The 27,512-nt window shown below is 35.6% G+C and overlaps 1 protein-coding gene across 1 annotated transcript in view; it reads right to left on the bottom strand.

Moving 5' to 3' along the window:
- Positions 1 to 23,667, bottom strand: part of LOC136847118 (location of vulva defective 1-like) — a 53,988-nt gene extending 30,321 nt beyond the window's left edge. Inside the window, exons 1-8 of the mRNA XM_067118459.1 lie at positions 23,358 to 23,667; positions 8,605 to 8,703; positions 3,900 to 5,450; positions 3,142 to 3,320; positions 2,789 to 2,911; positions 1,987 to 2,178; positions 366 to 775; positions 39 to 259 (exon numbers count right to left, since the gene is read on the bottom strand). Of these exons, the coding sequence (XP_066974560.1) occupies positions 39 to 259; positions 366 to 775; positions 1,987 to 2,178; positions 2,789 to 2,911; positions 3,142 to 3,320; positions 3,900 to 5,450; positions 8,605 to 8,641 (2,713 nt within the window). The 5' untranslated portion in view covers positions 8,642 to 8,703; positions 23,358 to 23,667. The remainder of the gene's footprint in view (positions 1 to 38; positions 260 to 365; positions 776 to 1,986; positions 2,179 to 2,788; positions 2,912 to 3,141; positions 3,321 to 3,899; positions 5,451 to 8,604; positions 8,704 to 23,357) is intronic.
- Between the last annotated feature and the right edge of the window lie 3,845 nt (positions 23,668 to 27,512).

Below are 27,512 nucleotides of genomic sequence, written 5' to 3'. Positions count from 1 at the left end.
ATAGGAAAATACCAACATTAGCCTTATACTGTACTTACCAGCGGGTTTAAAGCCACTGCTACCTGGCGGAGCAGTGGCTGGCTTAGTTGCAGCAGTTGTTAGGAACGGCCGTGTAATAAAAGCACCAGATCCTAGAGATGAAGGTGATGTGGTTGTCAACAAAGTGGTGGGTGAAGTCCCGGATCCTTGTAAGCCAATGGTAATGATGGTAGGGGAATCTGAATCGACGCTTCCTGCGCTGCTCTGCCCGCCTGTGGCACTGCAAGAGAATTGCGGTTCAGAAAGGTTATGCTACTGAATCAAAGTCACATTTCAAAAAAAAGGAAAAAAATTTCATGTAAATGCTAAAATAAGCATGAAATTACCTCCCTCCTGCAGCCACACCTCCAGTGTTACTGGTACTCGTTCCACCAGTAAGACTACCTGCAGTGTTACTGCCAGTGTTTGTTCCAGATGATGACCCTCCACCACTGATGCTGCCACTTCCGGTTCCTCCACTACTGATGACATTCCCTGTTCCTCCACCACTGATGGCACCACTTCCTGTTCCACTCGAGTCTAAAGGGCCACTTAAGCCATTTAAAGTGCTACTGTCGCCGCTTCCAGTGACACCGCTTCCAGCGCCACCAGTGTTTTGACCACTGGTGCTCCCTGAACCTGCCTGAGGTCCTAGATTAGAGGAACCACCGATGACGTTTCCCCCACCAGGCTGCACACTAACTGTGATGTTTGTTCCATTAGTCAGCTGGATAACTAGGTTTTGGTACGAGTGAACCTGAGAAAAAGAAAAGCCAATTATTTGGGTAGCAGTCACGATGTTCAGTTTTCAATGTGATTGTCTGGCAGTCTTCCAGTGCAGATCATTTTACCCTGAAGGCATATAACAATAGTAATAATCTCCTTTTAGATTCTTTCTCTGGTTGCAGTACAAGAGATGACCCTTTAACACACTGAATCTAGCATCATGTCTAGTGGGTACTGAAATAGCAGTAACTTTTTCCCTCTTCAGCTTCAACTTAGTGTTCAGTTTCCATCATATGTATATATATATATATATATATATATATATATATATATATATATATATATATATATATATATATATGTGTGTGTGTGTGTGTGTTTGTGTGTATATATGCATGTATACATGTATATATATGTGTGCGCTTACACATGCTTAAGCATAGGACTACTTATGTGAAAGAACAAAACTAGACTGACTGATGAATATGTCCCCTTCATACTCATATTAATTTTTGCCAGTATGTTTGTGTGAAAGTACGAATTACCATACTCAGTCAGGTGGATTTGATCTTCATCATTTCGCTAATTTCAGAAAAGATCAGTCGTCTGCCTCAGATTTAATAAGGGAAATCCATGACCAAGTTCCTGAGGCCATGCGTACTTTTACTATTACCTGGAAATCGATTACTCTTACTGATGGTAGTTTGTGTGTATGTTAAAAAAAATGTAGTTATAAACTCCTGTGTACCTGAACAGCTTTAAACTTTCACTGTTCATAACAGAACTTTTTGTGGAATAAGACTCTGAAACAATTTTGAAAAGAAAAGGTTGATAATGGCTTTTACTTATCACTCTGAAAATCACTAACTGAATTAGGTCCTTGTGTTACACAATGTATAGGTCTGGATAATCCACTAATTATTTCCAAGGGGTACAAATATATCATTTTACAATGTACTGTAAATAACTAGTAGATAAAGCAGTTAGCACTAACTGAGTCAATGACAGAGTAAAATGTATATGATGTACACACAAAAATGTAACAGTTTTACACTGAGGTAATAAGAGGAAAAGGGTTCTGTAATATGAATTTTTTCCAGGGTCATGTCAGTCACCGAAATACCTGTATATAGAATTTCATTGGGCTGATTTGACATCGCTTCCTCTGCACATGTGGAAAATTAGCAAGTTATTTAAGATGAAAGCTGGAATTTGATTATTTCATTATCATTGTATTTTTACCTCATTCACAACAGACTGGCTTTGATTCTGAAGCTGTGTCTGCCCCAGTCCCAGAAAGGGGTAGAGCTGTTCCATATTGGTGGTAGGGCTTGCCGATGGCCTTGGGACTGTAGCCGCACTGGTGGATGGAGTAGGGCTAGCTGGTTCTTCGCTGTAGTCGTAGTCTGGATACACCAAATAAGCAACTTGTCCCTGACGTAGAAAAGAATATCAGCTTAGGCTTCAGCTTTCATTAGGTCCAACGTAATCTGCCGTGGGTAAACTAGCATTGCCAAGTGTGAATTCAGTTATACATCTTATGTTTTGCTTGCTGCCCTAAGATGAGCAAAGAGAAGGATGAAAATTCGTCATTATGAAAAATCGTCGAATACTGAACTCACTTTTCTCACAAGTTCTCTTCTTTATTAAGGTGAATTATTGCATATTAATTATTGAACCACCATAATTTCGTCTGAATTGCCAGTCATGTAATGAGATGAACAGCTCGGAAGACTTCATGCAAAATGAAAATGGGAATTTATATTACTCAAGAAACTGACACTCGTCTCCCCTTTTTAATTACATACTTACTAGAAGCAAGGGTTTTACTACTTAAAATATGATTCAGAATGTAATGTAAAATTTAGTCAGTGTTGTAAACAAAGAGAAGACAAAAGGAAAACAAAAAACGAATAGATGAATGATTTGTGTTATGGAGGAAGACTTTTAACCAAACCAAGCTGAGCAGACATTGTAGACTTTTTTAGCTAGTGAAGAGATGCACCTGGTGAATTATTAACCCACATAGACCAGAAAGACTTACCCCAAGACTAGCTAGGTAATCCAGGTCGTAGACAAAGGTATCATTAGTGTTCCTGGGGAAAAATGGCACCATCACTTTAGTTGGCTTAAGGTCCTGTTGTCTTGTGGCGAATGGAGGCAGCCTCTGAAAATAATTGATTTGTTTTTGAGTGGAAAGTAAATTTAACATTACTGAATATGCAGGTAATCCTAAAAATGTGTTCTTGTCATCTTTAAAGGCAAAGGACCTCTTAAAGTTCCTTGTATTTGACATGCACTAAATCACTTGAAACCAGATTTCTTGATGACAAATCCAGCTTTCTGCTTTCATTTGTAATTTAAATATGTCACCAAGAAGGTGTAAGTGATACAGACCGTCGTGGTAGCTGTCTGCTGTTGAGAATTCTCTATTTGTGCTGCTTTGGAAAGAATGTCCTGTAAGTATAAGAAGTAATCTTCCTGACTTCGAAACATGTGAGGAGAGTGGGCAAGGTCGTAGCCCCCTCCCAGCGGATCTTCTCGTCCAACTCCCATCCAGAAATTGGCTGGTGGCACTGTAAAGGAAAAAGGGATGATTTCTTTGTGCACATTTCCTCAAAGATGGCTATCAACATTTATGAAAGGGTGAATTACAATCACTCATGTTCGAGTAAGCTGAGAAAGAAAGGTTAAGAGAGGGTAATAATTAGATGATCCATTGTAATCCTTTCTCATAATTGTCTAAGCTCTGAAGATGCATATTTACAGCCACGACCAATGAATTTAAAGGTTTCATTATCGTGTCTGTGACTAATCATAAGAAATCAGATTCACTGTTGGTCAGTAATTGCAGAGTATGAAATGAGACTTTCAGATTCGTTGGCCACGGCTATAATAAATATCTTTCCTAGGAAAGTTCTCTGTTAAGTAATAAACTTCCACGTGTAATGGGACCTCATTGCATCTATTATATCGTTATTATTAAGGAAGTTTTACACTATTGTAAAACGCTGCAATGAATATGAACGCAAGTCAGCAACATTTCCCCCTTATAATTATTATTATTATAAAAAAAATCCTAAGTCCTTCACCTAACATAGTTTGCCTGTCAGTCATATTTTCAACTGACCAGCATAATAGAGCATAAAGCTAACCTGTCCTGTTGTCCTCAGAAACTTCATTCTTTGGAGATGGTTTTATGGGAATCAAGGGACTTGTAGTAGTAGGCGACGTTGTAGTTGTTCTTGTAGGAGTGCCAGTAGTAAACATGGGAATGAAAAGGGGTCTTGAAGTTCCATTTGAAGTCAGAGGTAGTTGGACTTGGCCTGATACTTGAGGCCAGTGCTGCAGAAGACTTGCCAAACCAGCATCAATAGGCCTTCTGTATATCTGTGTAGGCCTTCTCGAGACCTGAGACGTCCAGCCAGTAAGGGTTTTCTCTAAATTTTGCAGTTTGGTATGGCTGGAACTATCCTTATTCTCTAGTTCTGTATCTGGTTTTGAGGGTCCATTGTGTTTCAAGGGTTTGCTTACTGTTGGCAGAAACTGTGTCTTTGTTGTAGGGCGCAGATATACTGGAGGGCGCAAAGTTGGTCTGTCATAAGGGAACTCCACTTCACTCAAAGGCAATGCTGTTGTGAGCTTTTGGGCAACTTGATTCACCAGGATATCATACCAGTTAGCTGTCGGTGAAGCTGATGTTTGAGATAGCGGATTTGTGGCATTGTTTTCTAAAGCTGATTTTGGAAGAAACTGAAAAAATACTGGGGGTCGAACGGCCAAATTTGCTTTTTCTTGTTCTTGCATGAGCATACTGAGTGGAACAGAATTGGCTTGGTCAATGGAGTTACTTGATAAGGATGGATTCAAGTGGAAATTGTTGGAATCAATTTTCTGGTCAGCAGTCTCAGTTACATAACTTGACATCTGGTTGTTTTTAACTGTACTTCTGTTCAGATAGAGATTATTAGTGGCATTACTGTACCATAATGCTACTGGATTATTCTTGTTTGCAATTATGGTTTCCTGTGGAAAGACTGAAGCACCCTCAAGAAGAGAACTTCTATCTTGAATTTCTTCAGATAATGACAGGTAGTTATTTGTAGTCGTTTCCAGACTTGGCTGAGTATTTGCCGTCTCCCCCTTCGTCAGAACTTTATCTGGTACCTCCTCCAACTGTTCACTGTGCGCATCACTCCAGATGCCCAGATTTTCTCTGTTATCAAAATCTAATGTCTGAGTCTCTCTAACTTCAGGAAGCATTGTAAGCACGTTCGATGGTGACACTGAGTTTGGGGTTGTGAAATGGGCAGAATTATTTTGAGAATATGTATGCAAATGAAATGATTCTGAATCTCTGGTGAAAGCATGATTGATCGGAGGAAAATATTGGTAATCAAGCGAGCTTATCTCTGATATAGGAGGATGAGTGTTAATATCATCCAGTATCGAAGTTATCGCTGCCGTTTCCTCTGTAATAACATATTCTATCAAAGGATCTATCGTTCTTCTCCCTGAGGCTGTGGCTTCTGTAAAAAATGCAGCATTTGAAGTCTTGGCTTCTGTTGCTGGAGTCGACGTAGAACTAGTGGCTACTATCGTTGTTCTTGCAGTTGATGCAACTGGATTAACTGACTCTGCTGTGTCTGTTGGTACAGCCGTGTTGGTCTGCGCTATTGCAGGCCGCCTCTTCCCCCAGGCTAGACCTATAATGGAAGTATCGTTTTACTGTTCTGGGACACCTCAAGATAAGTTGATGAATAATATAGCAACCCCTTTTAATAGCATTGTACCTTAATGCTGCTTAAGATAGATTTTGAGAAGTCTTATAAATAAAGCTGTATTACAGTAACTCGAAAATATGCTGGGAAAGAGAATTCTGGTTAGCTGTAACTGTAAGGGAGCGTTCAGGCTACGGTAATACTTGTCATAAACGCACATCAGCAACTTATTGCAGACATATCACAAGCTAGTTAATAACAAGTCAGTGATCGAAAGTTGAGAACGAACCTTCGGCAAATCGTATGAAGCACTGGTTCAGGCTACCAATAAGTTGTTAACTTACAAGCAACGTGTTTCTGATGTGTGTGCGATAAATTACTGACTTGTGTTTATGACGTTTCACTATATTGTGGGCGCAGCCTAACCTGTTACTCTGAAGATTTTGCCTTTTTCTGTGAAATCTAGAGAGAAATTAAAGTGATAGTGAAAAAGAATTTTAGACCTTACTCTCTAATGTCAGAATGACACTACCTCTAGTATAGATATGGAATATAAATAAATTTTGCCCCTACTACTAACATTACTACTAAAAATATTAATATAAATACCAGTGTTACCATAGTCACTGGCGGAATGTATCCTAGTTAAAATTGAACACCGTGGGAAAGAGCACCACCAGTTATCTCGGTATATTATGCATTAATTGCTTTTTTAATTGTTAATGATGATGTGAATGAATATGAAGCTTTACTCTAACCTCTATTGTGTTTTCCTTTATTCACGGTAAAGTGTTCTTTTCTGTGGAACTTGGCTTCCTCCAAAGTTTGTATATTCATCAGGAATAATCATCACCATCATCATGCATTCTTAAATTCATCATTTGGACCATCGAAACATGCATCGAATTTCTGAGCATGCGCACGACGCTTTGGGTTTTGGTTTCTGAAAGGGACCTCCAGTAGTAAAATCTTTGCTGTTTTTATACAGTGAAAATTCTGCACTCATTTAAAAATTCTACGCCTCAGAACAACCGTGAAATGCTGTAACTTCAGTACATTTTGTAAATTTGTTCAAATCACAGCACGATATTTGGTATGTCGATGTTGTCAGTCTGTTCCTCAACACTCAAATTGACTCACAGATACAATATTCCCTGGATTGCCTCCGCTTGTTTCCATTATTACTTAGTCACTGAGTAGGAGGTTTCTCAAAATTCATTCGTATTATTGACACAGTGAAGCTTCCCACCACTGAGTGACTACCACCTTTGAAAATACTGTGGTTTCTGCATCAAAGGAACCTGCTTTCTATAGAACTTCTTCATTGGAGGGGTGGGTAGAGCTCTCGGCTAGCACGCTGTTGGCCCAGCGTTCGACTCTCCGACTGGCCCATGAAGATTTAGAGGAATTTATTTCTGGTGATAGAAATTCATTTCTCCTCATAATGTGGTTCGGATTCCACAATAAGCTGTAGGTCCCGTTGCTAGGTGACCAGTTGGTTCTTAGCCACGTAAAATAAATCTAATCCTTCGGGCCAGCCCTAGGAGAGCTGTTAATCAGCTCAGTGATCTGGTTAAACTAAGATATACTTAACTTTTTTTTTGTTCAAAGGCTCCATTTTTTCCACATGCAAAATCAAGTACACGATTCCCTCCAACCTAATTAACGCTTCTTGCGAAGTTAGACAGATTTTGAATTCACCTGTATGTCGGTACTTTTATGGTTGACTGTCCATAAGATCTGCAACGTCATGAGTGGAATTGCTCGAAATGTTTTAACAGGAGTGGAACAATTTTGACAAGGAAATTTGGAGGAAATTGCTGAACGAATCCGTATTAGGGTGCTCAAGAAGTCTCTGTCGTTACCATAGATACCAGAGCAACTTTTTTTATGTTGCCGTATTATTTGTATCATTTAATTATTTTTATTTTTTATTTATGTATCAATTTTTGTTAATTTCTATAAGTCTAAGGCCAGGATTAAAGTCCAGGAATATAAAACCCGTGACGGTATCTCTACCTACTTCAGGTCGATCGGGACATTCGTAAATTCATTTTCCGTGTCTTCTAACTTTCGATCCCCATAGGGGGGTAGCGCCGTCAGTGCATCTCACGCAGTGCACTGTAGGTATTACTTAAGGTTCTTTGCAGCGATCCCTCGGCCCCTAGCTGCAACCCCTTTCATTCCTTTTACTGTACCTCCGTTCATATAATATTTCTTCCATCTTACTTTCCACCCTCAACTAACAATTGTTTCATAGTGCAATTGCAAGGTTTCCCTTGTTACAATTTTAGAACACTTTTATTCTTAATTTCTATTTTAGGGCTGAATGACCTTGTAGGTCCCAGCGCTTGGCCTTTGGCCTAAATTTTACTTCCGAGTCCAGTCAAACTTTCGAATGATTATTTATTTAGAAAAAAAGTCTCAGCCCTTCGAAATACAAAATCTGCTACATTCTGGTCTCCAGTCCAATTACATATTTCATAATCCTGATCTGTTTAGGCTTTCAGTATTCAAAGCGCGATATTATGACGTCAAGGAATAATTTTTGCCAGAGGAAAATTGTTTCCTCTGGGCGAAAGGTTCTGTTTGCTGCTAAAGCGTTGATGCTCCGTTCGAACCGTTTGTTGGTTTCCTTGTTTGTTATGTTTGATTGTTTGTTAGCTTGTTTGTTTCCTTGTTTATTTGTTTGTCTCCAGTGACTTCAGTTGCCTTGGGCAAGAGAATGATGTACATATTTAGACGCTTCAGATGCACTTTCAAACAGGTAAACACTAAATTCTTGCCCATGTTTACTACCACCACTACCGTTACCATTATCATTACCACTACCATTACCTCTACCTCTACCACCACTACTACCACTATTACTACGGTAAAGGGACATACTAATCTAGTATTTTATAATGTAAGAGTTTTACACCGTTAACTAATAACAGGTTAACACTGTTATCTAGACATTTATTCGTTCACTAGCTTTTCATTCAGCTCACATATACTCTGAAAGAAAATCCCCCACATCTTGCATAATCACTTGATGAAATCATTCTCTCTCTCTCTCTCTCTCTCTCTCTCTCTCTCTCTCTCTCTCTCTCTCTCTCTCTCTCTCTCTCTCTCTCTCTCTCTGCAAAATACTGACCAACAGTGGTATGTGGTTCGCCCCTAATGATAGCCATCTGTTGCTTAAGCCAAGCCAAGGCTTCGTCAGATGCCCCATCGACGACTCGCTCCAGGCGACCTAGGAAGCAGAGAAGAATAAAATCAATACATAAACAAGAACGATATGAGATTTAGAACAAAAAAAAAATAAGAATATATATAAACAAGAATTAAATGAAAATTAGAAAGAAAAAATTAAAAATAGATAAGCAAGAATGAAATGACAATGAAAACACAAAAACAAGAATGAAATGAGAATTAGAGCAAGTAAAGGACATAAACAAGAAAGAAATGAGAGATAAAATTAGAAAAAAGAGAAAACTAATATATAAACAATAATGAAACGAGAACACCGGCATAAATAGCAAATCATTTAAGAAAGCTCGGAGGAAGCGAATATTAACATGGGAAACCATATTTTATTCATCGTCGAAATTTCTTTCGTACCGTTGACGACTCGAAAGATAAATCGAAATAATAGTGGAAACTGAAAATAGACATATATCGAAAATCATTTATCAAATTGATCTTCTCTTTTGCTTCTTCATTTGCCGGAAACTAATAATTCGAAACTGGATGAAAGGAATCATTTCTGAGAGTGCCTGTTTGGAAATTTTGTGGAAGTAAAGTTCGTATAAAAAAATGTTCCTTTTTTTTGTCGGTCAAGAAAAACGCGTTCTTTAAAGGCCATATTGGTGTGGAAAGAGGCGGACAGACAGACAGACAGACATAGATAATACTACCTTGAAAGCCTTAATATACATGTTCAAGAGAGATATCAAGGTGATACAAAGTTAAGTATACCTTAGTTTAACCAGACCACTGAGCTGATTAACAGCTCTCCTGGGGATGGCCCGAAGGATTAGACTTATTTTACGTGGCTAAGAACCAATTGGTTACCTAGCAACGGGGACCTACAGCTTATTGTGGAATCCGAACCACATTATACCGACAAACGAATTTCTATCACCAGAAATAAATTCCTCTAATTCTTCATTGGCCGGCCGGAGACTCGAACTCGGGCCTAGCAGAGTACTAGCCGAGAACTCTACCGACTCGTCCAACGAACTACAAATGTAGGTATTTTTGGTATCATGCCGCTTATACGTAATGTAATCGAACAAAAAGGAGAGGGAAGTATAGTTCATTTGCATTTACATGTCGCTTGATTGGTTATTCTCCTGGCTTGAACTGTCTCTACCCATTGGTTCCACTATTCGAGCTTTTTTTTGTTCCTATTTTCCCTAATACTTTGCTGGACCTTCACGCTTTTTATATATTCAGTTAAATCATTATGGTTTCTAAAATCTGTCACTAGTTAAAAAGTTCATGTAATATATATATATATATATATATATATATATATATATATATATATATATATATATATATATATATATATATATATATATGTATATATATATATATATACGTATATATATATATATATATATATATATATATATATATATATATATATATATATATATACACACACACACACACACACGTATGTATGCATATAAAAAAACACGAACTTTTTAACTAGTAAAACAGATCTTAGAAATCATAATGATTTAACTGAATATCTAAAAAGCGTGAAGGTCCAGCAAAGTTTTAAGGAAAAAACGAATATATATATATATATATATATATATATATATATATATATTATATATATATATATATATACACACATATATATATATATGTATGTATGTATATATATATATATATATATATATATATATATATATATATATATATATATATATATATAAATTACGAATAAGAAATGAGAGACCAAGAAATTGTGCTAGGTAGATGAATTGAAGGGAGTATTGGAAAGGAAGGGCCTAAATATCCTTGAAGTAGAGACAGATTGCGTACAGGATAGGAGCATGAATGTCATAATTTGTGTGTGTGTGTGCGTGTGTGTGTGTGTGTGTTGGTGGGGAGGGGTTGCGTTCTGTTGATAATCATTCCACGCAGGTGTATGTGGCATCTAATTTTTTGGAAGTTTTGTCTCTGGTACAGAAGTTAGCCAAGTTGCCAAACCTCTTGATAATAATTTTATTCAATAGAAGTGAAGTTTTTATATACTTAATATGTACTTATATACTTAATATACTTTAATTTATGCGATTGAAATTCTCGGTATTTGCTTATGATCTCTTGAGAATCGACCTTTGGAATGAGTAAATAAAATATCACGCTCAAATTATTATTATTATTATTATTACTGATAATGTGTACGTAGTTTTACGCCACACGTTGAGAAGGCCGTTAATTGGTTAAGCAGTCTTTCACGGAATAGCCATTCCATTCAACCATATTTACGTCTAACCAATCCATCCTACCAATTCATTAATACCTGATTGTACCAAAAACACCATATTCAAACCAGATATTACACAAACACAGTACAGAGAAGAAGTCATCAGTAGGAACCAGGTATATCCAAGACATTTAGACCTATATTTGTTTGACCAGTGATTATAAACTCACGCATCCGAGCACGGTGGAGATTCCGTTGTTCGTTACGCCATTTTACCAATAACTTCAGTAACTTTATGGGCAGACATTAATGCATATTTATTCAGAATCTCTGTATGATCACTAACCATGCGTCTGGTACCACTGGTATTCATAATCCTTTTATAATTAGCAAACACATGATTCGTACAGTTCAGGAATCTGTCTCCTGCTTATCCTCGTCCAGTTATTGTTTATAGAAACATTTGTGTTCTGTAGGTAATCGAAGAGTGTTTGATCTCACTCTGCCAAATTTTAAAACGTTTAAAAGCGTCTCAGTATCAAAGATCCATGAGACTTAAAATTGGTATACGAGACGGCTTCGAAATTCTTGTCTTCAATGTTATGGTAAGCATCTGTATAAACATATTCTTTATCAATGGAAACATTTTCATCATAGTAATTTCTGTTACTACTAAGCTTACCTCCGCTTTTACCAGTTAACCCGACTGGATACACTATCGGGATTCATCGTTCTTGAAAATAGAAACTCCAATGTAACGATGTTTTCAATATACCTACAACGTAATGAAGTTGTCAGTATGCCTACATGTATGGGGAATGAATAAGAAATAAATATTAAAAAGAATAACAAAATTAATAGTATTTAGGTTCATATATATATATATATATATATATATATATATATATATTATATATATATATATATATATATATATATATATATATATATATATAATATATATATATATATATATATATATATATATATATATATATATATATATATATATATATATATAGAACAAATAGGACGACGAAAAGGAGGTGATACATATTCAGCTTTATTTACAGCCAACGTTTCAAAGCATGGTTTCATCATCAGGGCTAAAATACAAAAATAACAACAATTAAAATCAATACAAAGGACTCGGTAAAATCATTAATGTTAAAATATAGATATTAAAACCGAAACATAAAAGTTAAAACCAACCTAACGCCTCAAGAAAAGAAAACTGAGTGACCAAGAACGGCACCAAAAGGACGAAGGGAACTCTTAAGCAATAAACAGAGGGGCAGAAGAAGACTGACTGTTCAAAGATGGAACCAGTTGTTTGATGGTTAACAACTCGAGGATATGGAGAGAAGTTTCATCAGCAGCTTGCTCTAAAATTTCAAAATCGTCATAGGAAATACAAGCTTTGCATTGTTTAGAATGTTCCCTTATGTTAGAAAACTCCTTCTTACTCAATGTACACCCTGTTCTATGGCTAACGCCACGATGAGAGTCAACTCGCACTTTCAGCATTCTTTTGGTGGATCCGACGTAAGTCCCGAGATTACATCTCGGGCAAGTATACTTATAGACCACCAAAGAACGCATAAGGTTGGGAACAGTGTCTTTAAATCTAAAAAGAGAGCCAATTGTTCTTGGATTACTTAGAGCAGGTTTGGGATTGAGACAGTAAAAGTGTTTCTTTAAAATCTGCCTCAGCGTAGTTAAAAATTTTTCATCGTTCGTAAAAGGCAAGGAAACATAAAAATCAATTTTAGGTACTGTAGGTACAGGAATTTTTGGTTGAAATTTATCATTCAAGAATTTTTTGAGATATTTCTCAAATAAAAGTTTAGGGTAGCAGTTATTCTGAAAGTATTTTCTAAGGAACTCAACCTCATTATGAAAAGAGAGCCAGTCTGAGGAGAGAGAAAAGGCTCTGTGCAGTAACGTTAAAATACTATTAAGCTTAAAACTGTAAAAACATGAACTATAAAAATTTGAACAAAACCAGTATACGTTTGTTTCCGGAAGACAGAAGTGGAGAAGTGCTGGTTGGATCTGGTAATTAACACATCAAGGAAAGGAAGGCACTCATTGTTTTCATGTTCTATGGTAAATGCAATACTAGGATGGAGATTGTTAGCGAGTTCTAAAAATTGTTCAGCAGCCCCTTTACTTTTAAAAAGTAGAAAAGTATCATCAACATACCGTTTATAATATAAAGGGCGAAATGAGGATGAACATTGGCTAAAAAGCATTTCCTCCAAATGACACATAAAAACATTTGCCAGAACTGGACTCAACGGAGATCCCATAGCAACACCGTCGACCTGCTTATAATGCTTTCCATTGAATAAAAAATCTGTGTCCAGCACAGCCAAAGTTAAAAGTTTTTCAAAATCGTCTCTATCAAACCCTTGATAGATAAAACCTGGTTCTATAAAAATCTTATCTAAGATAATTTGTATCGTTGCCTGTCGGAGAGAGAGGAGTTTCTTTTATCCCTCGGTTTAGACTTTTGTTTACCTAATTTTAAACCTTCTTACTCAAGATTCTTTTTACCCTTTGAATTACTATTTAATCGCCTTCGTAAGTTAGGCATTTTACCTGACTTGAAAAACTTTCAGGGTGAAATACCTCAATTCGCACAAAAATCGTTTTTGAATTTCAGGAGTGGTTGGTTGCCTTTCCTTAAGAAAGATGATTTTAACATTCTTAAACAGTTGTCTCAAAAGACAAACTTGGTCATCACTAAACCTGATAAAGGCAAAGGTACTGTAATTCTCAGTAAACAGGATTATGTTGCAAAAATGAATACTATCTTATCTGACCGGTCAAAATTTGAATGCATTGGTTCTCCTTACTTTCAACCAATCTTTAAAGTTGAAGACAGAATTAATAGGTTTTTAAAATCACTTAGGGACAGAAATAAAATCAGCGAACATACATATTGGGATCTGTACACATCTGGTTCTTCTTATGGTTTTATATGGCTTACCGAAAGTGCACAAGGAAGGAATTCCACTAAGGCCTATTTTGGCCTCTTATAATACTCCCAGTTATAAGTTAGCAAAATTTTTGGTACCACTATTGCAACCATTTTCAGAAAATTAGCATACCCTCACTAACTCCACTTTGTTTTCCAAAGAGATTGTTACTCAGGACCTCGATCTGTATATGGTAAGCCTTGATGTTGTCTCGCTTTTCACTATTGTACCGTTGCAGGCAACGATACAAATTATCTTAGATAAGAATTTTATAGAACCAGGTTTTATCAATCAAGGGTTTGATAGAGACGATTTTGAAAAACTTTTAAATTTGGCTGTGCTGGACGCAGATTTTTTATTCAATGGAAAGCATTATAAGCAGGTCGACGGTGTTGCTATGGGATCTCCGTTGGGTCCAATTCTGGCAAATGTTTTTATGTGTCATTTGGAGGAAATGCTTTTTAGCCAATGTTCATCCTCATTTCGCCCTTTATATTATAAACGGTATGTTGATGATACTTTTCTACTTTTTAAAAGTAAAGGGGCTGCTGAACAATTTTAGAACTCGCTAACAATCTCCATCCTAGTATTGCATTTACCATAGAACATGAAAACAATGAGTGCCTTCCTTTCCTTGATGTGTTAATTACCAGATCCAACCAGCACTTCTCCACTTCTGTCTTCCGGAAACAAACGTATACTGGTTTTGTTCAAATTTTTATAGTTCATGTTTTTACAGTTTTAAGCTTAATAGTATTTTAACGTTACTGCACAGAGCCTTTTCTCTCCTCAGACTGGCTCTCTTTTTCATAATGAGGTTGAGTTCCTTAGAAAATACTTTCAGAATAACTGCTACCCTAAACTTTTATTTGAGAAATATCTCAAAAAATTCTTGAATGATAAATTTCAACTAAAAATTCCTGTACCTACAGTACCTAAAATTGATTTTTATGTTTCCTTGCCTTTACGAACGATGAAAAATTTTTAACTACGCTGAGGCAGATTTTAAAGAAACACTTTTACTGTCTCAATCCCAAACCTGCTCTAAGTAATCCAAGAACAATTGGCTCTCTTTTTAGATTTAAAGACACTGTTCCTAACCTTATGCGTTCTTTGGTGGTCTATAGTATACTTGCCTGAGATGTAATCTCGGGACTTACGTCGGATCCACCAAAAGAATGCTGAAAGTGCGAGTTGACTCTCATCGTGGCGTTAGCCATAGAACAGGGTGTACATTGAGTAAGAAGGAGTTTTCTAACATAAGGGAACATTCTAAACAATGCAAAGCTTGTATTTCCTATGACGATTTTGAAATTTTAGAGCAAGCTGCTGATGAAACTTCTCTCCATATCCTCGAGTTGTTAACCATCAAACAACTGGTTCCATCTTTGAACAGTCAGTCTTCTTCTGCCCCTCTGTTTATTGCTTAAGAGTTCCCTTCGTCCTTTTGGTGCCGTTCTTGGTCACTCAGTTTTCTTTTCTTGAGGCGTTAGGTTGGTTTTAACTTTTATGTTTCGGTTTTAATATCTATATTTTAACGTTAATGATTTTACCGAGTCCTTTGTATTGATTTTAATTGTTGTTATTTTTGTATTTTAGCCCTGATGATGAAGCCATGCTTTGAAACGTTGGCTGTAAATAAAGCTGAATATGTATCACCTCCTTTTCGTCGTCCTATTTGTCTCTCTCTCTCTCTCTCTCTCTCTCTCTCTCTCTCTCTCTCTCTCTCTCTCTATATATATATATATATATATATATATATATATATATATATATATATATATATATATATATATATATATATATATATATATATATATATATATATATATATATATATATATATATATATATATATATATATATATATGTATGTATGTATGTATATATATATATATATATATATATATATATATATATATATATATATATACTGTATATATGTGTGTATATGTATGTACAGTATATATTTGTATATATACATATATATGTGTGTGTATTTGTGTGTGTGTGTGTATGTAGAGAGAGAGAGAGAGAGAGAGGGAGAGGGGGGGGGGAGAGAAAGCAATTACAGAATAAATCAGACAGATGATCGTCAAGAATTAACTTCTTGACATCAACATTATGTACGCCGCCAGGTAGAGCGTCCGCCCTAATTGTTTATGAAATACATTATCTCATTGCGATACGAACCCCTTTAAATTTAGACGCTGGGCAGATGTAGGATTATTGTTTTGAATGAGAGACGTCGCTTCTTATACATTTATTCTATAAATGTTTTTATTTTCATATCCACCACTTTTATATACTACATAAGCATATATATATATATATATATATATATATATATATATATATATATATATATATATATATATATATATATATATATACATATGTATATATATATATATATGTGTACTGCATATATATGTAATATTATATATATATATATATATATATATATATATATATATATATATATATATATATATATATTATTATTATAATGTGTTATAATATATAAAACCATTCTACAAATATGATGTGTGTCTCTGTGAAAATTTTGATGATTTGCGTGCAGATTCGTCATTTGTTGTGAGATATGATAATATGATCTTAAAATGTCTTTTTCGTACAGATAAATTGTGTATCGTGATTCTGGAATTTTTTTTTTTCATTTGTTTAATATATTGTGCAGTATATTAAAATGAATACTGAGTGTTATGAAATCGAATTCGTAACATGCCGAGTGAGAGAAAGGTTAGGATTCTTATCACTTAACCATTTCCTGTGTACCCATCTGTTTTTGACCAAAGGGAAGTCCTATTCGAAGAGGCCACTTTGCTTATCTTGATGAGATGACAGTTATCGGCCAAGTGCTTGTTACACATTTGTTCTCTGTGCCTATTCTGAAATTATTATCTTTACCTATGCCTTATTATGTTTTCATAATCTGAGTAGAAAAGAATTAGGAAGTGAGAGAGATGAAGTTGACACGCTGACAACTGAACCAGTTTGGTCCAAAATACTTTTTCCTATTTGCTCACATGCTTAATCCACGACAGGAAATGTCAGTTTTGAGATAAGGAGCTTGAAGCTCCAGTCCCGTATGCATACAGTACATGTATACCTGTATGTATAATGTATGTATAGTTTATGTATCATGTATACTGAGAGGTGGAAGGAGAAATCCGTTATTCAAAGACTGAAGGGACTAGTTAGTAACCCCTTAGGACCTACCATATATATACAAGGGAAGTCAGACAGAGTTGGGAGTTGCCTTGGGGATTTCAAAGATAGCAGCGGTCTCTCTCTCTCTCTCTCTCTCTCTCTCTCTCTCTCTCTCTCTCTCTCTCTCTCTCTCTCTCTGATACAGTATTGTGTCCAAAGGGTATATATATAAAGTTGGTTATCCTCCTTCCTCAAAAGCAAAAGTTTTGTCAATTTCACCCACGAAGTGTATACATTTTGTAAGAATGATCTAAGGTGTTTATATTGTGCAAGCATTGTGAAAGTGTGTTTTACTATTTTCTGTTGCAGAAGGTAAGATTCTTACTTGATATATTTTGTACTGTTATTGTGATAGAGAATTATTATTTTGATAAGAAGTCGTTAATATCTCTTACAGTGAGTTCTAATGTGTCTTGCTGCTAACTATATTTTATTAAGTGCAAATAATTGTGACTTGGCAGTGTTGTCTTTGAGGAAGTTTAGAAAGATGCGAGTTTATTTTTTTTTTTTTTAAGTGAAGGTAATCTTTCGAAAGATTGATATAATCTTGAAACATATTTTTGTCTTAGTGAAGTTGCTGTTGGTATATTTCCATTTTTGCATATTTCATTCTTATATGTCTGTGTTATCTTATTGCTCTAATTTTATCATTACGCAGTGTGTTCCAAAGTTTTGTGTTGGTGATTGCTTAGCATTTTGTTAGTGCATACTTATTATTGAGATTTCAGAGAATACTTATATGGATTGCAGTCAGTAATATTTTGGTGAACACTTGTGTTGAGTTTAGTTAATCAGGTGTATATCTAAAAACTTGAGTGAGAGTTAAGGGTTTGAATTTTACTCAACCAAATTGCTTTCTTGATAAATTAAAGTTTTGTGAATTAATCTTGACTAAGAAATACTTAAATCTTACACTGTTGTCAAGTAATAGTAAATCTTTTTGAGATTGTGAACTCTGCTATAACTTTTGAACTTAGAAATAAATTTATCTGTTTAAAGTTTTAAGAGCACAGTGTTTCATTTTGACCACCAGTGATTGGAGAAATTAATGAATGTATACAAGGTAAGTGATATATCTGTCTAGTTCTCCTTTATCAAAGTGAAATAGAACCAGGGAAACAATTATAGTATTTGTTGAAGTGATGCCCATTTTCCGCTAGTCTGTTTATAGCTTATTAGTTGTTACCTCATCCATAACTTGATAAAGTTAGATTGATTTTTCCAAGTGATAAGCAAGCTTTATGGGATTACTGTACCTTTAGAGTACCAGTCTTAATATTTTTGTTATGAGGTTTCAAGTGTCTGGCTGAGGTGAGGTAACTTTTTGGTCTTTTATTTGTGTCATAACCAGGTACTTGATCACTTTGTGACTATATATATATATATATATATATATATATATATATATATATATATATATATATATATATGTGTGTGTGTGTGTGTGTGTGTGTGTGTATACATATATACATGTTTGTACATAACTACTGTATATGTATGTGAATTTATATTTACGTATATGCATAATATATGTATATATATACATATATATATTATGCATATACGTAAATATAAATTTATATTTACGTATATGCATAATGTATATATATATATATGTATATATATACATGTATATGTATATATATATATATATATATATATATATATGTGTGTGTATGTGTCTGTAATTATATGGATGTGTATAAACACACACACACACACATATATATATAAATATATACATACATACATACATATGCATATATTTATGTATATATTTTGTATATATGCACACACACACACACATATATGTATATATGCAAAGTGACCAGTTACTTTTATATACATATATTAACTCCAGAAACACCGCCCTCTTGATATTCTCAGAAAGGCGTAACTGCATCCTTCGCTCCCTGGAAAGAGTAAATGGGGTGCGGGAGGTATCACCCAGGCACAAAGCCCGTTGATGCCCTTTGCTGATAGGTTTGCCTGTCAGAAATTTAGCGCGGTAATTGAGTTCCGGGAAAACTAGCATCACCCACCTGTCCTTCGCCGCCCCTAACACGCCCGCAGCGGGTTAGCTTTAATTACCTGTCGTTCCGCATTACATTTAGTTATTAGCGGAGCCGCGGCCTGGTCAAAAACATCTCCATCGAGAAGGAAATCCGGGGGTTTTAAGGGCGGCGTATTGTAAAGCGCGCTGTCAGCCGTATTCGGCGGAGGACATGCGACGAGAATATTCGTTTGACGGAGGTGCTGGCTTTGTGTCCGGTGATTTTCAGATGATTCCTGTGCGATATGGCGTCCTCCTCCTCCTCCTCCTCCTCCTCCTCCCCCTCCTCCTCCTCCTCCTCCTCCTAGCCCCGTCCCCTTCCCCCTCCTCCCCAGTCTTCTTCATCTTCTTGCAAATGACAGTAGAGCTGCGGCTCTTGTTGTTGGACCAGATATGGGGTTTAGAGTTGGCTTTCTGCTGATGCGTTGGTATGAACCTTTGTCCAGTCCTGAGATGACCGTGATTTGGACAACTATTGCAGCCGAGGGTAAAGGGAACCCTGATTTTAAGATACTACGTTAAGATCTTAAACAGCACGGATGGTATTTTTAATTAGCATGGCTTGCCAATTTTCGACGTGATTTTCTATATGGCTCCTTGAAATGTTTTCTTACGGTTGCTTATTTACATCGGTAAACCCGAGCAATGATTTGCATTTTTATCTTTTATACATATTAATCTTTTATTGATGTCGTATACAAAATTTGAGGTATCGCCTTTACGAAACTGCAGCCATTTCTTGTGCATATCACTACATAGAATCCTATTTTATCTATTTTTTAGCTGTTCTCAGAAATGTCTTACCTAGTTCTCTGAGCATAAAATATAAGATTTCTTGTCATCAACTCTGAATCTCCGACAACACTGGGAATTACAATTTGATGATGTATCATATCTCTCTCTCTGAACGAAGCGGAAGATGCATGCAATGGACTTCCCCAGAATAATGACGACGATGAGAGTTTTTGGAAAATGAGGCTGAATAATATGTGTAACATATAATAATAAATGCATGTTGATATTGTTTTCAAGTTATAAACAAATGAAAGCTGTGCCGAAGTTTCTTCTGCGCAATTGAGTTTTCTGTACAGCGTATAACGCTGTATGAAACTCTCAGCCACGGCCCATGAAACTCTCAGCCGCGGCCCATGAAACTTTCAGCCACGGCCAGGTGGTGGCCTGTGTTGTTGGCACCTTTGGTGCCAGACGCACGAGCATGGTTAACTTTAACCTAAAATAAAATAAAAACTATTGAGGCTAGTGGGCTGCAAGTCGGTATCTTTGATGATTGGAGGGTGGATGATCAACATACCAATTTGCAGCCCTCTAGCCTTAGTAGTTTTAAGATCTGAGGGCGGCGGACGGGAGAAGTGCGGACATACAGACAGATAGCCATCTCAATAGTTGTCTTTTACAGAAAACTAATAACAACGCAAGCCGAATACTAACAAAGAAAAAAAACGGGAGGAAGTGTATTCGAGTGCCTGGGCAACTAGAAGAATAGGTTGAGAAACTGTGGCAATATCCAAGTATGAGCGTATAAGCTGCGCGGTCATTATCTTACGTGTAAGATAACTCTCTTTATCGCCTTACATGACCCGCCAGATAACGACGCTGATTCTCCAATCAGTTAATATTGACTTAACATGCACTATATCTCTTTCAAGTTGGTGTTTTGTTTTGAATGATTATCAAGTTTTGTTTTGAATGATTAACAAGTTGGTGTTTTGCTTTGAATGATTAACAAGGAGACTGCTTCCCCTGTTCCGTTATGAACTCATTTTTATCTGTGAATATTTTAGTGTATTAGTTTTTCATCTTCTAGAAATTTACATTATTATTAAAATGAAAGCGAAGTAGGCCACAAAATGTAACACGTACGCACGTAGTTTGTTTGTCTGGTCGTGTGAAGAGAATGGAGACCTAGGAAGGGAATAGTAGATGAAGTGGATTGGGTATTGAGACGGAAAGGCCTCAACATTCATCCAAGAGTCAAGAGAATGCTTGCAAGGTAAGAGTTGGGGTAGACGTTATGCTGATGAGGCTTCTGTGAAAAGACATGAAGCGGCTTATGTGGAAGCTTTCTGCACGGGGTGATTAACCTAGACGTCAACTGAAGGAGAAATGCAACAGTAATTATTACCTGCTTTTTTTATTGTTTTATCCGGTAAAATTCAAACAGAACTCAAGATCACATCCCATTGCAAATAATGGCACCGATAGTATTCGCTTGATTCATATAATTTATTCATACTAGCAGAAAGAAAAAAAAAAGAGAGAAAACAATTCGCAGTCATGATTAATATGATTCGTTCATGAAAAGAAAGAAAGGCCTCTTTTATCATGTTCTACCAAGAGGATATCTTACAATTTGCGTAATTAATTCCATTACATATTCAAATCCGGATTGCTTTTTCCAAACGTGCAGTATCTCTGGGAAGTATGTTTGCTCAGAGCTTCTGTTATGAAGCCCTCTCAGTCAAATTAATCAAGAGGATATATACAACTTATCCCTTTTATCTTCTTTTGAATGCAGCTACCAGTTTACTCAATAGTCTCGCGTTATTTTTTTTATTTCATTTGCTTGTTGAAGACCTCAAGGATTAGAGTATACAAAACGCTGTAAGTTGTATTTGGTTTCTCTTAAGTGGCTTTTATAATACCGGTTTAAATATTTTCATATACTTCTCTTATTAATGATCTGGTAACGTAGAATAATTCTTGCTTTCATTCAGATCACTGCAATGGCTAAAAAAAGGTCAACAAGTTTGACCTTAAAAGCTGAAGGGATTTTTCTTGTGCCATTAGTGACTGATATGTTTGCATGTGTCAAACAAATAAATATGAGAATACATACATATATATATATATATATATATATATATATATATATATATATATATATACATATATATATATATATATATATATATATATATATATATATATATATATATATATATATATATATATATGAGAGGCTCTCCTCAGTTAGCCTGCCCGGTCGAATGAGTCAGTGCCACGCGTGTGCCTACCAGCTGTCGGCTTCAAGCACATTTCCGTAGACAGCTTTCTCGCGCTCCAAAATAAGCAGCGCTGTAGATTACATTTTCACGTGACGTAGATGAATGCGAATGTAACTGGAAATTAAATGAGGGACCAAGTGTTAGCCCTGTAGCGGCTGGAACACGCATCCAAAGTGCTTTGGGCGAGAAGAAAATAATGTTTCCTGCCTTGACGAGGTCGGTGCTGTCTTGTGTTTGTAGAACCAAGCTATTTGGATGCTAGTTACAGCCGCTTGAAGGCTGAAAATTCTTCTCTCATTTAGTTCCTAATTACATTAAAATTCATTTATATCACGTGAAATTACAGTCACTTGTCATATGTACTTGTAGTACATTTCTTTGCCGCATAATGAGACTCAACAACTAATAGATCGGCCGCTTGAGGGCTGAAATTTGATCTCTCATTTGGGTTTGTTACATCAAAATGCATGCATATCACTTGCAGTTACACTCAGTTGTCATGTGTGCTTTTAATGCATTTCTAGACCACAGAGTAAGACTTAACAAGTAATAGGTTTGTTTTCATCAGTTCTTCATCAACTTTTTTTTTTTGTCTCCCATGACAAATTGTCTGACCTTAAACTTTCTAATGCATTGCTTTTATCAGCATATCTTGCTTTTAGTAGTTATCCATCCAGTTTTCTTTAACTGTCCTTTCTTCCCGGTGGACAGATTTGGGAAGCTATAACTTCAAATTCCACAAACTAACTGACTGTAAGCAGTGTTATCCCACTATCTTTGTCTGTATTCCGGAGAGGGCCTCACTCAGAATTTTTACTATTTTTTTCTGTCTTTGAAATTCCATGTTAAACAAACATCCAGATAAAAATCATACCTATATATATATATATATATATATATATATATATATATATATATATATATATATATATATATATATATATATATATATATATGTGTGTATATATGTATGTATATATATATATATATATATATATATATATATATATATATATATATATATATATATACACATACATACATATACATACATACATACATACATACATACATACATACATACATACATACATACATACATACATACATACATACATAATTAGAAAGGAAGATAGATAGATAGATACGGGTTCATACCGAAAGGGAGAGCAGATATCCACGAAGATACTCTAGAAGGTAGAATACGGGACACATTCCGACCGTCGTCGGCGCCTGTAGCACGTAAATCCTGCACACCGTACAGCACAGGTACACTGTTATGATATGCGAATGGGTAAGTGATGTTTGTGGTTTGTGGTCGACGCTTAGCGGCATAAACACTGCACAGTTACGTCGAGTGAGCTACAGCTGGTCGATACACTGACTTCCTCAGGCAGGCGTTTCGACGGGGAGAAACATTACTCCCCACTAAATCCTGGCGGTTGAATCTCTTCGCTGTGTGTCAGTTATTGCTGAAGATCTGCGTCTGTCTTTGTTTGCCTGGAAACGTTGTCAGTTTGATTTATATGTATATATTCTGCTCGGAAACGCCGGATGCTTGTAGCATCTACAAGATTATTTATTCATTTTCTCATTTATCTTGCATATCTGCCCACTTTCTTTTCATAGATTTCGCTCTTGTTTTTGTTGTTTTGCTAGGAATGTCGATACCGTGGAAAAGTAGTTTGTTACTCTAATGTTGATCTTGATAAGAAAAAAGGCATTATCATATTGATCTTGATAAAAAAGATATTATGAGTTGGTCTTCTTAATGTTTATTATCAATTTCCCGATTGACTTCGAGTGCAACATCCGTCAGTTATTCCCCTGAGATGATAATGCACGGGTTATTTGTTACTGTCCTGATTTATTCATTTTATCAGCCTGTAATTGTGCATTCGATTTTTCACTTAAACAAGATGGCTGCATAATTTAATTATACATTAAATCGTCTCAATCTTCTCTTGTGACATTTTTCTCTTCCACGTCAGTATTGGGCAGTAACTGGGCAAGGTTCGTATTCTGGTAAAGATAAATAAAGACTGCTGTGAATCGCTGCTAGTGTATTATCTATGTACCAGAATATGAACAATGGCTATTTATTGTCCAGTACTGAGGCGGGGGAAAGAGAAAAGAGTCATAAGGAAAGATTGAGAAGACCAAGTATAGAATTAATAATAATAATAATAATAATAATAATAATAATAATAATAATAATAATAATAATAATAATAATAATGGAGCCGATCGAAGACACCCAGCGCATCCACAGACAAAACAAATAAGACCAACCTATAAAGTCCTAAGTTGTGAGATTATACCACCCAGAAAACGACGCTAAATATTCAACAAGAGTCGGATTATATCGGATCATATACTCCCCTCCAGTAGGAGAAGGAATACGCGGGCAAAGGTTGACCAGACAGCTCCCCCCAAGAAGCCTGGAGCGCCGCGCCCTCCAAGGGACACGAGAGCTCCCAGCGAGGGCCAAGTAACATTTCTTCTCAAGTCCCTGAGGCCCTGATCAACCCGAGCCGAGAACGGCCTTCCTATAATATATAATATTGTTATATAATATTATATATACATATTTAAATACATAAATAAATAATTTTACTTTATTCATAATTATAAGGATAAGTATTATTAAGTGCACCACTCTTTTCAGACGTTATCGCTGGTCATATGTTTATTTTCAGAGTTTTATTTTCTTAAAAATTGATGTTACAGAACGGACCGAGTTTGATCAGAAGTAAACAAAAAATTATCACTATAGGTCATTCCCTAACTCGATGGGGATATTTTTTCTTATTCGAAATTGAGTCTGCTACCAGTAAACAGAATTTTATTATATTATTATATTGTATTTATTATTTCTTAATAATAAATATGATAAATATGCTTAAAGGAAGACTGAGGATGAAAGCATTCAAGCGAAGATGGTCAATAAAGTGGGATGATGCAGGATAATGCCGTGTATACGAATGATACGCAGAATATAAGCATTACTCTCTACCGTAAGCGCATCAGACCACTAGGCCTACCTATTTTTCAGACCTCAAAACCGGCGCATCAGGACCTCTCAAATCCGGCAGGAGTATGCCCGCGCAAGTACAGCGGGTGTATGAAACTCATTCGGTGCATCGTAGCAGTGGACAGAGGATTGTTCATATTACAATTCATTCAGCTCTCGTGGGTTTTTTGTCCCTGGGTCTCGTGCGCAAATGCGACGAAAACTAGGACGGGACGCATCCGCTTCGGTACGCGTATTTTAATTAATTTTACGGTGCGGTATCAAAGCCATACGCGTTTCAATATCTCTTCGTCGTTTTTCGCCATTTCGCTCGTGGATATCTGGGCGCCCACGCACGCCCATCTTCAATATTGTTCGATGATTTTTTTTTATATTCGTCATCCGTGTGTACATGTATGGTTCAAGGAATGATTTTACATTCCGATAAGCATTTTTTTTTTTTTTTTACCTTTCGGTGCGTCGATTTCATGTTGGGATAAAGTACGAGTAGAGATTTAAAAGTATTTTAGGACTTTTTTTTTATTTTCCATATGTCTTTCCATAAAGTACCTTATGCACAAAAGTTGGCTAAGTTGCGCAATTTGGCATCAGAACTCAAACGGAAACTGATCAACTCAGATTATCAACTCACCTCTATTTCATTGGCAAAACGTGACTTTGAAGATGTTTCCGCATTACCAAAAATACGGAAGAAATTACACATTTCTGTACATCATTTTATGTATATATATTATTTGTTTGTTATTGATTATTTTGTTCTCTCTTTTTCATTATACTTCGCTCTGGACCTGTGTTTTCCACTGGAATATAATAATAATAATAATAATAATAATAATAATAATAATAATAATAATAATAATAATAATAATAATCTGGTAATCTTTATCACAGTTACGGTAAATCCCTTTTACTTTATCAGTATCTATACGAAAAACAGAATTCCAAAGATTTCTCGAAACTTCCCGCGTGTTTGGAATTGAAACACATGAGTCGGGAAAAAAAAATTTTTTGACTGAGAACTCCACGGAATTCACCCACCACATTTCATTCATTTTTCCATTTTTCTCTTAAAATGAAAATCCGCTATAAATCTGGAACCATTGAGAATATCTCCAAATCACACCTTCCAGACCAAAGCCCATCGCTATAGAGTAGTTCGGCTCTATTGGAAAAGTTTTTTTGCGTTACTTTTTCTTTGAGATGTATCGTTACTGAATTTCGGGGTCGTCAAAAATGGGACGTTTTCACCGACCGAATTTCAAATTGTTGCTTCATTCTAGCACATCAATAATTTAACTTAAGAAATCATAAGAGTTATGCAAGTAAAGGCGACAGAAAATAATGTTTCTAGCACACAAATGATATAACTCAGAAATTATAAGAGGTATGGTAGTAAATATGATAGAAATTTTTTATGTTAAAATTTTCGCTTTTGAATTAGTTTGGGACTTTGAAAATTAAGCGATGATCACTCATACTCGAGTTAAGTGATAATGTTTGTCATTAATCCTACTCCAAATTTCAAGTCCAACATTCAACGTGTTATAGTTATGTCTTTCCTGTGCTGCTTAATATTAAAAATCCCATCTAACGAAATCCAAGGATAATTAAACGACATAATTATTACGCTAAAGAAATAATAAAACTGATATTGGCATGAGGAGGCCAATTCAATATTATGGATAGGACATCAGTTCCATCTTTTGTAATCGGAAGAAGAGAGAATTGGAAATTGAAAGTCACCTTCACTGTTCTCTTAACTACAGCTTACATATATATATATATATATATATATATATATATATATATATATATATATATATATATATATATATATATATATATATATGTATATATATAATGTGTGTGTATGTATATATATATATACACACTACATACATACATATATATTCACACTTACATACATACATACATATCTTGCACATGTATACATATATTCTAAACATATTAACATATTAGAATGCTGACTGGGTGTCAATGCTTGTGAAAGGAAATACATAAATTATGTTTACCATGGAACTCAGTCAAAACAAAATCCGGAAACACACATAGGATACAAACACGACACCACCCAGACTAACTGCAAGCCAAGAACTCCTCAAAGAAAGGGATCACTGAGAAAAAAAAAATCAGAATCAATATAGAAAATCGAACTGTGTCTGGGATGGATTCTCCTCATCCGAAAGGTCTTCTTCGTTAAGACCAGTGTTGACTTCAGATCCGGAGCGAAGATTAAAAACCGGAGAAGGATTATAATT

Source organism: Macrobrachium rosenbergii, chromosome 16 (genome assembly GCF_040412425.1).
Source record: "Macrobrachium rosenbergii isolate ZJJX-2024 chromosome 16, ASM4041242v1, whole genome shotgun sequence".
NCBI classification, from domain to species: domain Eukaryota; kingdom Metazoa; phylum Arthropoda; class Malacostraca; order Decapoda; family Palaemonidae; genus Macrobrachium; species Macrobrachium rosenbergii.
Note: the sequence above shows the minus strand (reverse complement) of the source record. Positions and strands in the feature narration are given on the sequence as shown.